Source organism: Ovis canadensis, chromosome 7 (genome assembly GCF_042477335.2).
Source record: "Ovis canadensis isolate MfBH-ARS-UI-01 breed Bighorn chromosome 7, ARS-UI_OviCan_v2, whole genome shotgun sequence".
In the NCBI taxonomy this organism is placed as follows: domain Eukaryota; kingdom Metazoa; phylum Chordata; class Mammalia; order Artiodactyla; family Bovidae; genus Ovis; species Ovis canadensis.
Genome location: NC_091251.1, coordinates 27,383,040 through 27,397,514, shown reverse-complemented (window position 1 = coordinate 27,397,514; position 14,475 = coordinate 27,383,040). Strand labels below are relative to the sequence as shown.

The 14,475-nt window shown below is 39.4% G+C and overlaps 1 protein-coding gene across 2 annotated transcripts in view; it reads right to left on the bottom strand.

Annotated features, from left to right (window-relative positions):
* PIAS1 (protein inhibitor of activated STAT 1) overlaps positions 1–13,504 on the bottom strand; it is a 128,723-nt gene extending 115,219 nt beyond the window's left edge. Inside the window, exon 1 of one of the 2 annotated variants that reach the window (XM_069595478.1) lies at positions 13,368–13,504. In XM_069595478.1, coding sequence (XP_069451579.1) covers positions 13,368–13,391 — 24 coding nt within the window. In that variant the 5' untranslated portion in view covers positions 13,392–13,504. Of the gene's footprint in view, positions 1–12,592; positions 12,950–13,367 lie in introns of those variants that run through there. The other variant, XM_069595479.1, reaches the window with a different exon arrangement.
* Between the last annotated feature and the right edge of the window lie 971 nt (positions 13,505–14,475).

Genomic DNA, 14,475 nt, shown 5'->3' with positions numbered 1-14,475 from the left:
GGAAAATCACTCTTTACTCCATACAATACGGAAATCATCTTTAGCTTATGAGAGTAAAGAAGAGAAAGTGTCTATTCAGAATTATATCATACTTCAAACTGGAGTTTCAATCAACAGATCAAACAAGTGTTTAATTTTCTGAAAAGCTAAGATTTGTCAAAGATTTAACAGAAACTGAGTAAAATCATTAATTTCAATGTTCGCTTATTTAAATTTCTCCTGCTCCTAAAGATTTTGACTACTTTAACTTAGTTTGGCGGAAAAAAAAAAAAAGCCAAAACAATACTTTTTAAAAACCATGGGGCAGGAAGGGTTGTGGGCAGGGGCAGACAGCTGGACAAAAGAGACACAGGAATCTAAAAGCCTGTATACATAAACTTTTCAAAATAAAAAGCTATTTTTATTCATCAAAATCATTCACATGTGAAAGGTGAGGAGTAACAATTAACTTTCTTAACTATGTCAGGAACGCAGAGATTCAAAGTTAAGTAAAAGGTAGAGAACAATTATGCACGGCTCTACTGCCCGTCTTAAGCAGACAATTTACACGAGATAGTATGTGTCCATCTACATCATCCTGATTCCTTTCCATCAAGAATTATGTCTTAATTATCTTTGTATACTGATGATTAACACGGCACCATGCACACAATATACACTCAAACATTTACTGAATAAATGAGTGTAAGAAAAGGCCTAACTATATAGAAAGTAAAATATTCTCTTCAGTACTACATTTTTAACGAGACATAGAAGACTATAAAAGGGAAAATAGTAAAGGATCAGTTTTTAAATAAAATGAAAAAATTATTTTCATATTAACGAGGTATAATTATGTGTGTCCCGTGTGCTTACTTCTTCAAATACTCTATAAAGAAACTGAAAGTGAAGTCGCTCAGTCATGTTTGACTCTTTGCGACCCTAAGGACTGTAGCCCACCAGGCTCCTCTGCCCATGGGATTTTCCAGGCAAGAATACTGGAAAGGGGTGCCATTTCCTTCTCCAGGGATTGAATCCCAGTCTCCCACATTGCAGGCAGATTCTTTACCCTCTAAGTCACCAGGGAATCCCCTTCAAATACTCTAAACTCATAGCTAATTAATAAGAGCTTGCTCTTCATATCAATATCCTTTTCCCCATTAACTTTATTTGCAGAATCACTTTCAATAGAGGACAAACTCCCTGAATTCCAACAGTATTCACAGTATCCTCACCACCACCCTCACTATATGCAGACAGACACACATCACCTTCAGACTCCATTTCTTCAAATGGGTTATGCAATCAGGATGACAGATGTCGGAACAACCAAAAAATCATCACTTTTAACAAAGCTACAAAGAAAACTGAAATCTATATGCAAAACAAAATGTCCAGTATCACCCTCCACACTTTGCAGAATCACCTGTTAAAATCAGCAGTTTCCAGAGAATAACTCAGTACAGTCTGCAGTGTTTGCCTATAAGAAAACATGATCTAAGCAACTAATCAACGTGTAAGCAGCAAAATTCAACCCACACAATAATTATAACACATTAATAGTTTATATACAAACACGACTAATTACAAATGAGTCTTACCTATATACTTTCCATTGGGCGTGGCAGAGTTGCCACTTATAAAAACTTAAAAATACTTGCCACATATACCAAGAAGTAACTTTTTTAAAGTAGTATGAAATTAAGGGTTATTAATTTCAATCATTCACCCTTCCCAATAGTCTCAAATATAGCTGGCCTGACCATCTAAAGAATGCAAATTAACAGCAATTCCAAAATTCATGTTCTTTGCTCTAATTATGATCAATTCAAAATACTTTAGAAAAGATCTTTCACCTTTAAGATGCTACTTTATTTTTACTTCATATATTAAAATAATTTTTGTGACAAAAATCCTCCTTTTCCAATCTTAGTTTGACATCTTGCAGAAAGATGCTTGAGATACAGAGGCTGAAGTTTTTCAAACAACTTTAAAGAAGAGTAGAAAGTGAAAAGCATTCAGTCCTGTAATCTTTAGGTCCCACTTTAATACAACAGAGAAAGGGAGAAAACAAAATAGGTCAAATGCAAATCAACCATCTTCTATATATGTGATAAGAGCTAATAATGGGGCTTCCCAGGTTGTACAATGGTAAAGAATGCAAAAGTGATGAGTGTTCCATTCCTGGGTTGAGAAGATCCCCTAGAGTAGGAAATGGCAACCCACTCCAGTATTCTTGCCTGGGAAATCCCATGGACAGAGGAGCCTGGTGGGCTACAGTTCATGAGGTTGCAAAGAATCAGACACAACTGAGCACGTATGCATGCAAGAGCTAATAAGATCTGCTAAAGAGGAAATTATCGATTAAAATTAGGCTAGAGGACATCTGTATGGATTTTTCATCTATTCAAGCTATTTCCATCTCCTACTATAGAAAAAAAAAATGGCAATAAAGGGTTGAGACATAACCTTGAAAAAATAAAAAATCACGCAATTCCCACACCATTACTGACTGAAAGTACTAGAGCACATTTATTCAGTTCAGTTCAGTTGCTCAGTCGTATCCGACTCTTTGCCACTCCATGGACTGCAGCATGCCAGCCTTCCCTGTCCATCACCAACTCCCGGAGCCTACTCAAACTCACATCCATTGAGTCGGTGATGCCAATCAATGCAATGGAAACCATTACTGCTTAGCATTTTTACTACAGAGACACAGGATACAATTAAACAGCTTTGCTTAGCAAACTGGCCTTGAAAATGGATCACTGTTATCTATAAGTAAAACTTTTTTCTTTTAAATTATAAAAAATACCATGGATAAGAAGATGAGAATGATATTCCCATTTTAAGCTACACTGTGTATCTTACAGAAGAGTGTTCAGGGTCTCAAAAGTTTTGACTCTCTGGGTTTTTTAATAGTCTTGGAAATAGAGGATTCCCCCCTCCAAAAAATACTTTGCTGATTAAATCTATTCATGTTTACTGTATTAGAAGTTAAAACTGGAATTGTTGTTTAATGGAGATAATTTTAGTTTTATAAAATGTTCTGGATATTGGTTGCATAACAATGTAAATATATTTAATAGTTTTAAACTGTATACACTTAAAAGTGGATAAGTAAATTCAAGTTATACATATATTACCATAACTTAAAACTTTTAAAGAAAAACAAATTAAAACGGAAAATTTTGAAAGATTCATTGTCATTCAAAATACATTGCTTATTAAATCAAAATATTAAACTATTCAAAAACAAAAATAGCAAAAATAGTCTTTACTTGACATTTTTGCAAAGCTCTTTAACGTTTGGTTTAATAAAGAGATTCATTTTCATATCCACTTTCACATCCAATCTACATTAGGTTGTTCTGACTAGAGTACATGAAGAAAATTCAGCCACATGCAGATATGTAGTGAGAAAAGATGCAATATTTCAATAGCTCTCCCAGGTAACTGGGGCTTCCCTGGTAGCTGAAACAGTAAAGAACCTGCCTGCAATGCGGGAGACCTGGGTTTGATTCCTGGCTTCAGAAGATCCTCTGGTGCAGGAAATGGCAACCCACTCCAGTATTTGTGATTGAAAAATTCCATGGACAGAGAAACCTGGCAGGCTACAGTCCATGGGGTTGCAAAGAGTGGGGTACGACAAAGTGACTTTTTTTTCCCCAGATATGGATATTCTTTCATCCTTCACCAAAACTCAACAAGTGGCAGTTTCTTAAAGGCTGCTCCAATATGGAATGTGAATCAATGAACACTTCCTACTCTTATGTACTGAAATCCATTGATCTATCTTACATTTCCAATGGATCATTTTACCATTTTGTAATACCATGCATTGATTATTTAGAAAATAATAGTTGAGAGTCCTGCCAATGTTGATTTTGACCCTTTTACTATACAACTTCGCTATATGACATTCATTAATAGCACCACTGATCTTTATCCCCCCAAAAAAGTCAAGTATTGGGAAACTATCAAGTTCAAAGTGCTAAACACAAGTCTTCCAAAATTCTATTTTCACTTGAGAGCCAGAATTTTATCATTAGCAACAAATACTGTTAGTGTGTCTTGTGATGCAAACTCGCTTGATTTAGTTTTGAGAAAATGTCTGCCAAATACCCAAGTCTTTGTACTTTGTCAACCATTCTTTCAAATAAAACGGTATCCCATTTAAAAAGCAGCTAGTTCAGCATGCATCTCAAACAACTGTACTAGTTCTTTTTCTTGAATTAACCACCAGATTTGGTGTTTAGTATAAGTGGTTTACAGGACTTTCATCACACAAAATATACTTTAAAATGTGCTCAAGGATTGAGACATAATAAAATTAAGTTTTACTGCTTCATCATCTTAATTCCAAGTACATGATGATGTCCCAAACTAGTACAGTTTAATACTACTGCCTTAATTCACGCAATTTTACCCACCACTGATTATGCAAACGTCAGTGTAGCTAATGGGCTTCCCTGATGTCTCAGATGGTAAAGAATCTTCCTGCAATGTAGGAGACCTGGGTTCAATCCTTGGGTCAAGAAGATCCCCCGGAGAAGGGAATGACTACCCACTCCAGTATTCTTACCTGGAGAATCCCCATGGACAGAGAAGCCTGGCAGGCTACAATCCATGGGGTCACAAAGAGTCGGACATGACGGAATGACTACCATTTTCAATATAGCAAATAATGCCTTACTTTTACTGAGAAAAGTTTTGACCTGGAGGATCCCCAGAAAGAGTCTGGAGAACTAACAGAGGTCTGGGAAACAGACTTTGAGAACCACTGTAATAGCTGATGCACTTTTGGGTGATTAACAAATATTTTTGGTACATATCCCTCTGTAAGGGTGTTTACACGGTAATGGGCTTCCCAGGGGGTGCTAGTGGTAAAGAACCTGCCTGCCAGTGCAGCAGACGTAAGAGACAAAAGTTCAGTCCCTGGGTTGGGAAGATCCTCTGGAGGAGGAGGGCATAACAATCCACTCCAGTATTCTTGCCTGGAGAATCCTATGGACAAAGGAGCCTGGCAGGCTATGGGCCAAAGAGTCGCAACGACATGACTGAAGCGACTTAATAGTACACAACAACATTCTCAAACCAACTGGTATCTAGCACTTCATTCACAGTCATAACTCAAACATATAATGAATGACAGAATATGACAGATACTTCCTAAATAAATAACAAATAATTACCAAATACCTACCATGTTAGACTCTGAGCTAGGTGCTTCTACATTCCCTTTTGGGGGTAACTCACAGAAGTCCACAGACCAGACTGATAATTTTAATATATGAGAAAAATATTTACCCTGAAATATTTCAGATCTTATTTTTTTAGATTACACTTACGTGGCTACAAGAAAAAGTCTTAAAATTCATCATAAAGCATAAGATAGCATGTTTAAATTCTATTTTAAGCAGTATGCCATGAAGCTAAAAACAGGCTTGCTCACATTCAAAAACCCAAATACAAAATGAATTGCTTTGGCTGTGTACTGCTAGCACGCCATAAAGAGCCTACATTCCATTTCTCCTCAAGCCAAACAACCCTTACCTGCTACAGTTTTCATTCCTATTTTTATGGGAACCTCAAATATAACTTAACTGGAGTTACATTAAACACTGTCAACTATTAAAAAAATTTAGCAAAACCATCAAGACTAGTTAAGAATTTTTAGACATATACACTGATAAATGCACAAGCTAAACCTCAACAAATATACATATGAAATATCTGCACTGTAAAAAAGAGAGAAACATTCTCACTTTGGAACATGCAGTGGAAAGAGCTTCAACATAGTATACTGTTAAGTGAAAAAGGCAAGTCAAAGGATACTATGTATAATAAGATTATGTACAGCAATGTATGTACATTCATTTAATAAATACTGAGTTCTATGTCCCTGATTTGATTCAAACCTAGACATATACAATAAATTACAAATGCTATACAGACACAATTAAATGTCCACACACAGAAAAATGAATACACAAACGGCTACATATGATTCCATTTATATGAAGTGTTCAATATAGGCAAATTTATAGGGCAGAAAGCAGATAAGCAGTTGCCTGAGGGTGAGTGAGTTGTGGGCAACAGGGGTGATAGCCAAAGAATGCAAGATTTCTTGGAAGGGGAAGGGGAAAATATCCTGAAATTGGTTGCAATAATAGTTACACAACTTTGTGAATATATTAATATTAAAGTACCATTTAATTGTGCACATAAATGGATGAAATGCATGGTATGTGAATTATACCTCAATAAAGCTTATGTTTCTGCCTCAAAAAATAGGATACCAAAGCGGTTACAAGGGGTGAAGGGTGGGTGGGGTGAAAATGAGGACTTAAAATTTTACTCACTGCTGTATCATGACAATGAGAAATGTATTCATTTATTATCTATATAACTTCAAGAAATGTGAAAGGTAAATCTAAAACAGCTTTCCAAGACAGCATATTAAAAAGCAGAGACACTACTTTACCAACAAAGGTCTGTCTAGTCAAGGCTATGGTTTTTCCAATGGTCATGTATGGATGTGAGAGTTGGACTGTGAAGAAAGCTGAGCGCCGAAGAATTGACGCTTTTGAACTGTGGTGTTGGAGAAGACTCTTGAGAGTCCCTTGGACTGCAAGGAGATCCAACCAGTCCATCCTAAAGGAGATCAGTCCTAAATATTCACTGGAATGACTGATGCTGAAACTGAAATTCCAATACTTTGGCCACCTGATGCAAAGAATCGACTCAATGGAAAAGACTCCGATGCTGGAAAGATTGAAGGTGGGAGAAAAGGGGATGACAGAAGATGAGATGGTTGAATGGCATCACCAAAGTGATGGACAAGAAGAGTTTGAGTAGGCTCCGGGAACTGGTGATGGACAGGGAGGCCTGGTGTGCTACAGTGCCTGGGGTCGCAAAGAGTCAGACACAGCTGAGTGACTGAACTGAACTGAAAACAGTCTTCATAAATTATTCTGGATTCATCTACGAAGCAGCCATGAAAAAAAGTGTGACAATATGACCCTATCTCAGAACACTGACAACTTAATTAAGACTGTTATATAAATATATGCATCTGCCCCCTCACTAACAGAAACAAATCTTGAATGCAATTTGACAAATATATCTTAGGCACCTACTGTGTCCGTGTCCACAGGGTAGGAATAAGGGAAAATGGAGTGGCATACGAAGCAGAACACTGGTCAACAACAAAAACGCAAACTAGCTCCAGCTTTAAGTAAAACACTTTTGCTACACAGTGGAGGAGGCAAAACATGCACACAAAATGTACTGCGGTCAGCCTAGAAAATCTTGAATACCAAACTGAGAGCTAAAACTTTATTCTGTTTTCAGTGAAAAGCCAGTGGAGTGACAGGATGAAAGGAGTGTTTGGGGAAAACTGACCTTTGGGCAACCAAAGGGGGAAAGTAAAAGAAGAGAAGAATAGCAGGAAAGGTAAGAAAGAGATGAAGTTTCTAAAAACAGGAACATGTACAACAGTCCTAAGAAAGTTATATTTCAAAGTTACCAGCTAATGTTCAAAGGGTTTGTTTTGTTTCTTGATCTAAGGTGAAGCAGAAAAGGAAAAAAGGATTTCTTCATTTTGATGAATTTCAGAAGTTCATGACTAAGAATGAAGTTTTACCAGAAAATTCTGAAGGGAGGGGAGACTTAGGGAGTTTTTTTCATGTGCTACCATGAAACAAAGAGTAGACAGAATCAAAACCAATAGGAGTTCCACAATTTTTGACATGGAAAAGGAAGTAGTAGTCACAAAGTCACAAACGCTTTGTAGCAAAAAGTAGCAAAAAGTGCATAATAATTAGCACTATTTCTTAAATTGTAGCAAAGGAAAACTTAATATTTTTAAATTTCTCTATCCCTATCTCCAAAAAATCTTAGTGATACAATTTGTTACATAAATGCTGAAGATTTAGGTGAGGACGGAATTTAACATGTCAAAATTTAGAGTTTGATCAATTTCATATCTTTAATTTCATTAGCTGCTCCTTCCACAGTGCAGTACTTTTCAGATACTGCACAAGTAATATTTTTAACTCAATTCACATGCTTTTATTAACTGATTTAACCCATAAGGTTCTTTAAGACAGGATAAATGTTTTCACTGCCAAAGGAACCTCCTCGCTCTAACAGCCTCCCCGAAACAATGTCACCTACCAATTTTATATTATGGCAACACTTTGCTTTGAGATTAAAAATACAGCTAAAGCAAATATTCTCAAACTCTATTTCTATTTTCATAATCTATTTCATACTTTATCAAACGTTCTGATTCAGAACATTTATATAATGTTGACATAATCTATCTCTGCCATCATTTTATAACCTTATCTGGTAGATTTACAGGAACAGAAATAAGAAAGGTATAGACAATGAACAAATCAAAAATTACTCTTCACTGAACACTTCACCTAATCAAAACACTATTTGCACTGTTCCTGAAGCACAAAAAATGGTCTGTAGAATACATACGTTTAGTTAGAATAAAACACTGGCAAACTTTTGTATCAGGCTGTTTGTCAAGTCATTGTTTAAAAAAGCAAAAAGTGGAAGTAACCCAATTGTCCAATGATAGGGTGTGTGTGTGTTCGTCGAGCCGTGTCCGACTCTTTGCGACCCCATGGACTGTAGACCACCTATGGAATTACCCAGGCAAGAATACTGGAGTGGGTTGCCATTTCCTTCTCCAGGAGATCTTCCTAACCCAGGGATCAAACCCGGGTCTCCTTTACTGCAGGCAGATTCTTTACCATCTGAGCCACCAGAGAAGTCCAATGATAGGGTATCAGCTGAATAAAAGACAATGTTACCTCTCAAATGATCAGAGAGACCTCTACTGACTACCCTGGAAAGACAACCCATGAAAACAGCAGATTACAAATAAAGAGTATGAGCTCTCTTTTGTGTTGAATATACATATGCATTTGCTCTACGAGAGAAAGTCTAAATGGATACCCAGATGCTAACCATGATATTTCTAAGTACTGCGATTACAGGTGCTGTTTATTTTTGTGCTTACTCTTCAGTATTCTCTTAAGTTTTCTCAAGTAAAATGATATCTACAAGAATTAATGCCTATGATTCCAACTAACAAACTCCAAACTCTTCCCTGCAAAAAGCCCAAGGAATATCCAAAAATACCTTGGCACAGAGCAAGAGGGAAAGTATTAGCAACAACATAACTAGAATTCTTTGTGAGCGAGGCACCCTCAAAGGTTCCAGGACTGACATGGCTCAAATCCCCGCCACTTTCATTTGTATGACCTTGGACTAGTCATTTACCCTTTCTTGGCATACTTTATCAATAAAAGGGAGATACTACCTGCCTTTCCTATCTCAAAGAACTGATGGAAAAATAAAATGAGATAATGTGATACATTATGAACTGTGAAGTACCATATAAGGTATTATTCAAATACATATATAAAAAAACAAAACAAAACCAAGGTACTTGATGCCACAGCAGAATACACTACAACCAATTCTATGACGTAATGACCAGCAGTTTTGTTTTTTAAGACTACATCTCACTATAAACACTGCAGTTTTTCAGAAGCTTAGACAATTCTTCCCATCCCTACTACAACTCTAAGCCATTTTCTTTTCTTATCCCTAGTTACAAGCAAGAAAGGGTACAAATTACCCTGAACTCAAAAGCCTTTGCAAGAACCCTGGAGTAGCACGTTGATGGAGTTCACCGGGAGAAACCCAAGGTTAATCAGCTATGGACTCACCACTAAGCACTACTGCAATCAACAGGGATTACAAGAGACTCTTTGAAGAGAAAGACAATACGATCACCCAGGAGAAAAAAGCAGAGGAATAGGAGATATTCAAAACTATTATATGAAATACTTAAAAACCAGAGTGTCTTACAAATTGTTTTTAAATGCTGTTCATAAAAATGGTGATTTAAAACAAAAACCATCCAAATGTGGCACTTCAGCAAGGCAAGTTATGGAGATTCAAATCAAACTCATGAATAAACTGTCAGATTTACTTGCTTCCATCTAAAATAAAAGCAGACAAATTACACCACAAAGACCAAAATTAAATGACTAGTTCTTGAAAACAGAGAGGCAGAATACAACAACGTAATTTACTGACAGGCTTGTATAGATACTACTTTTAAAGGTATGGTTTTTAAAGTATGATTTCTCTTCCCCTTGAATTCCATTATTTACTTCACTAAATGATAATTAATTTCTTCCTTTCCACTGTTCCTCCTGACGTAAGATGGCAATATAACCCAATCTGACCTTAAAAAAAAAAATTTACAAATATTTTTTGCATTAAGTACTTTAAGAGAAGCTACATGAAGCTGTCAGATTAACTTCAAAGATCATCTGGCCATCACACCCTCCTGCTTTTAAGCTCCTAAAGATAATAAAATGCTCACTCTCTACATTCTTACAAATGTCATTTATGGGTATTCCCCTAATGAAAAATTAAACCTTCCATAAACAAATGAGTACAGAGAATTTTTTGATATGTATGACTCAATCTAATTTTTATTGGCAGTATCTATAACTGTTGCAGCTTCCACTTGCAGAAGATACAGATCTATCCATTTTTCCCATCTGATCCTGCAGATTTGTTATAGATTTAAAAGGACTCACTAAAATGGGTCATGAGGAAAAACATTTACAACCCACATTTCTTTTTGCTATGGACTGTATTCATAATTAAGATAACAAATCACTGTATTTACTCTAAGCCTCACAGTTGGAAATCCATTGGAATATTGTGTTGTCACCTAACACTTTAAAAAAAATCTGACTTTTTCTTAATTTTTACTCTGACTTTTCATTCCTTATTAGGAATAAATGCTATCTACCTCCAAAAACCACACACACAAAACCACTTAGAAAATATAATTTCCAAAAGTATCTTCCAAAGCTTACTGCAGAGAAAATTACATATACACATTCTCAAATAACTACTGTAGGCGTTCCTAAGATCATCTCCTCCCCTTAAAAAAAAAAAAAAAAACAGCAAATGTAACCACAATCAAATATAAACAAAATATTTAACACAGCTATCACCAACTAAGCAATTTATCACAGCTCTTCAAAGTACTTGGTACACACAATGACAGACCAGTATGTCAAGAGCAGTTATTACAATTTGAAGGAAAAAACAGTGTACGACAGAACATAATAATAGGGAAAACTCCTTTAGAAAAACTCAAGTAGATTCTGGAGAGAGCAAAACAGGAGACCAGTTTTAGAAAAATAATGTTTCCCCCCATGTGTTTAGCATTTATCTGATGCAGGCTCATTTTTGTAAAGAGAAACTTTACCTAACAAGACTCACACCAGGGATCTGATCTATCCCCAAAGGCACTTTCTTAAAATGAGAAAGAACAAAGGAGGAAATCTCCCAGCATGTGCTTTCCATACCAGTTTCTTTGGACAGCATCAAGAGTGACAACATAGCCAGCACAGGCTTTTCAGCTTTACTCTGTAGTCCACGTATAGCAGAACTGATTAGCTACCATTCAGAAGGATTCTTAACAAAATAAATACTATGATGCAAAGATCACAGCGACATAGTGACTACATTTTACAACTACAGAAAACATGTACCTTAAAGTTGTATACTTAAGAGTTAACTACCTCCAAATATTCAAATTCCTGGGGCTTTTTCATTTAAGTCAATAGTTTGAAACTAGAAAAAACGAAACCACCCATTCTAGATTTGCTCTCCCTTAATTTGCAATTAGAAGTAAATTAAAAAGAATGACGCTCAAAGGCAGACTCTAAATATACAAATTTTGTAATGTTAACACTGAAAAATTATTCGGAAAAACGATCTCTCGGCGAAGCTTTCCACTGAAAAACTCTCCAGAAACAAACCTGGCGCTTGCCTGTTCTAGGAGTTATCGTTTCATTGTAACAGAGATAATTCTTTAAATAATTTTTACTGATTAGGAAAAGACGACTCTCCCCTCCAGGATTTATAACTATATATCCCAATCTCCAGTCTGACAGCGATGTCAGTTCTCTGGGTAAGGATACAACCAGCTAGCTGCTCGGTTCACACGTAGGAAACCACAGAGAAGGGAATATCGCGTTCAGAGCCTCGAAATAATACGCGTTAGTTAAAAACTGCTTGCTACTAAACCAAAATTATTCAAGCGGAGCCCCATTTGTCACAATCCAATCACAAGGGTTCCACCCCCCTCCCCCAACTGCTTGTGTAGTGGTATATCTGCTTCGGTAAAGAAGCCATCATCAGGTAAAGAAGATTGGGGTGGGAGAAAAAGCGGGGAAAAGGGGGCACCCTTTCATCCAATTTCGCGAGGCGTGAGTAATTGGTACAGTTGAGAGGAACGGAGGAACGTTCTATTTAATTGGAGGTTGAAGTAGGATGAGGGGACAATTTCGTTCAAATCAACATGGCCAGCAAGATGTCCCTACAAACAAAAGGCAACGGGGGGATATAAACACGAACCATTCACCTCCATCAGCTATAGCATCGCCATCATGGTGTGTGCAGAGACCCCCTAAGACTCCTCTCACCGTCCACACCAAGCCAAAAGGAAGAGATGGACAAGAAGGGAGAGTAGCTGCTTCCCACCACCTACCATTGCTTCCAAATACACACCCTTCGAGGGGGTTTCTCCCCGCGGTTGCCCGGAATCAGAGAGAAAGAGTACCGTCCCGCCCAGGCAGACTCCCCCGCTACCCACCAGTCGAACCTCAACGCCAGCCTGGGGTTCACTAAACTTTACTGGAGCTTCTCCCCTACATCCCCACTCTATGGCCCCAGGATCGCGCTGCCCACAAACGGGCACCCCGGGCGCCTCCTGACAGGCGGGTAACTGGGGAGAGCCGAGTCCGGGGCGGGGGCGGCAGGGAGCCACGGAGGGGCGGGGCGGCCAGAGCCAAGTTCCCGGGGGTCTGAGGAGAGCGCCTGACAGCAGCCCGGGACTGCAAAGGAGGAAGAGGAAGCAGCGGCAGGGAGGTTTCCCAATCCCCCCAACATGAACACCCATCCCCTGCCCCCGCTCCTCACGGGGGGCGGGGAGGCTGCCTGGAAGGTGAGGAAGCCGAGCCCCAGAGACAGCCGCGGCCCCCACCTCCGGACTCCCGATCTCTTCCCCCGCCACCCCCGCCAGAGGCGCCCACAACAATAACACGCCGGGGACGACCCGTCAGCGCCCCCGAGGCACCCGGGGCCCGCGGCCCGCCGCTGCCGGGCCCCCTCAACTGGGGCCAGGCGCGCCGATCCTCTCTACAACTCCAGGCCCATGTGGAGTCAAGCCCGAGCGGCCCCCCAGGGTCGGACCCATCCCCCCCGGCACAAGCGGCGCCGTCTCCGCGGCCGAATATTAGAAGTGAATTCGAGCTGCGCTTTACCTTTAGTTCCGCACTGTCCGCCATCTTGCGTCTGTCAGCGCAAGCGCAGTGAACCTCGCCGGGGGCCGCCGCTAGGCCCGCCCCTCTAGCCAGCCTGGCCCCGCCCCGGCCCGTCCTCTCTCTCCCCTCCACCTCCCCGGCCCGCCCCGGGCCTCCGCCCAGCTCCCGGCGCTCGCAGCCCCGCCCCGGGCACGTACAGCTGCGAGACGGGCACGTACTATTTAAATAATGGCGCCAAGCGAGGAGGTTTGACAGTTACTCCCCCCCTTTCTCCCCGCCCCCACGTCCTTGCCCCGCTGGCGCCTCCAGGGAAAGGCCGAGGCTGGAGGGCTATTGGCCTGAGCCCCGCCCCTCCGCGGCCTGTGGAACCCTTCTGCAGTTTCTATACCTGCAGCCACAGCAAACAGTGATGCCCCTCTCCCCTAATCAGCAAGTCCTTTTCAGCACCTGCTACCTGCGAGGCTTCACGTGGGCTGCAAATAACAATCCGTTACATTTAAAGGATCACTTGAAGCATTTCCAGGTTTATTAGCTCAGATCCTCATCATGAAGCAGTGAGGTAGGCAGGGAAGAGATTACAGTTTTTTGTGGTGTATATGTTCAGACATAAAAGCTCAGATAGCAAAAGTGACTTACCCAAATTAGTACTTAAAAGAGGTTGAGGACGTTCATTCATTAACTTATTTATTTTCACAAATATTTATTTAGCGACTATGTGCCAGCCCTGCTTATAAGGGCTATATATGTGTATATATATATACACATATACTTTGGGAAATTAAATATAATACAACAAAGTCCCTGTCTCTCTGTAGTTCTCTAACATGGGAAACAGACAACTGAACCAATAAAGATACGATTACAAATGGTGATGAGTACCAAAAATGAAGAAATTGTCCATTGAGAGAAAAGGGGGTTGGAAGGAGATGTACTTAATCGTGCAAGGGCTTTCTCCATGAAATTGACGTTTAAGAAGTGTTGAAAGAATTATTTCACACCTTTCCCTCTCTACTAAAATCCTCCTCCTAAACTCCACTTGTTGCTGCTAAACTTTGTGTCACACCTGATGGAAAAGATATCATATGTCTTCTCAGCATTAAAACTACTC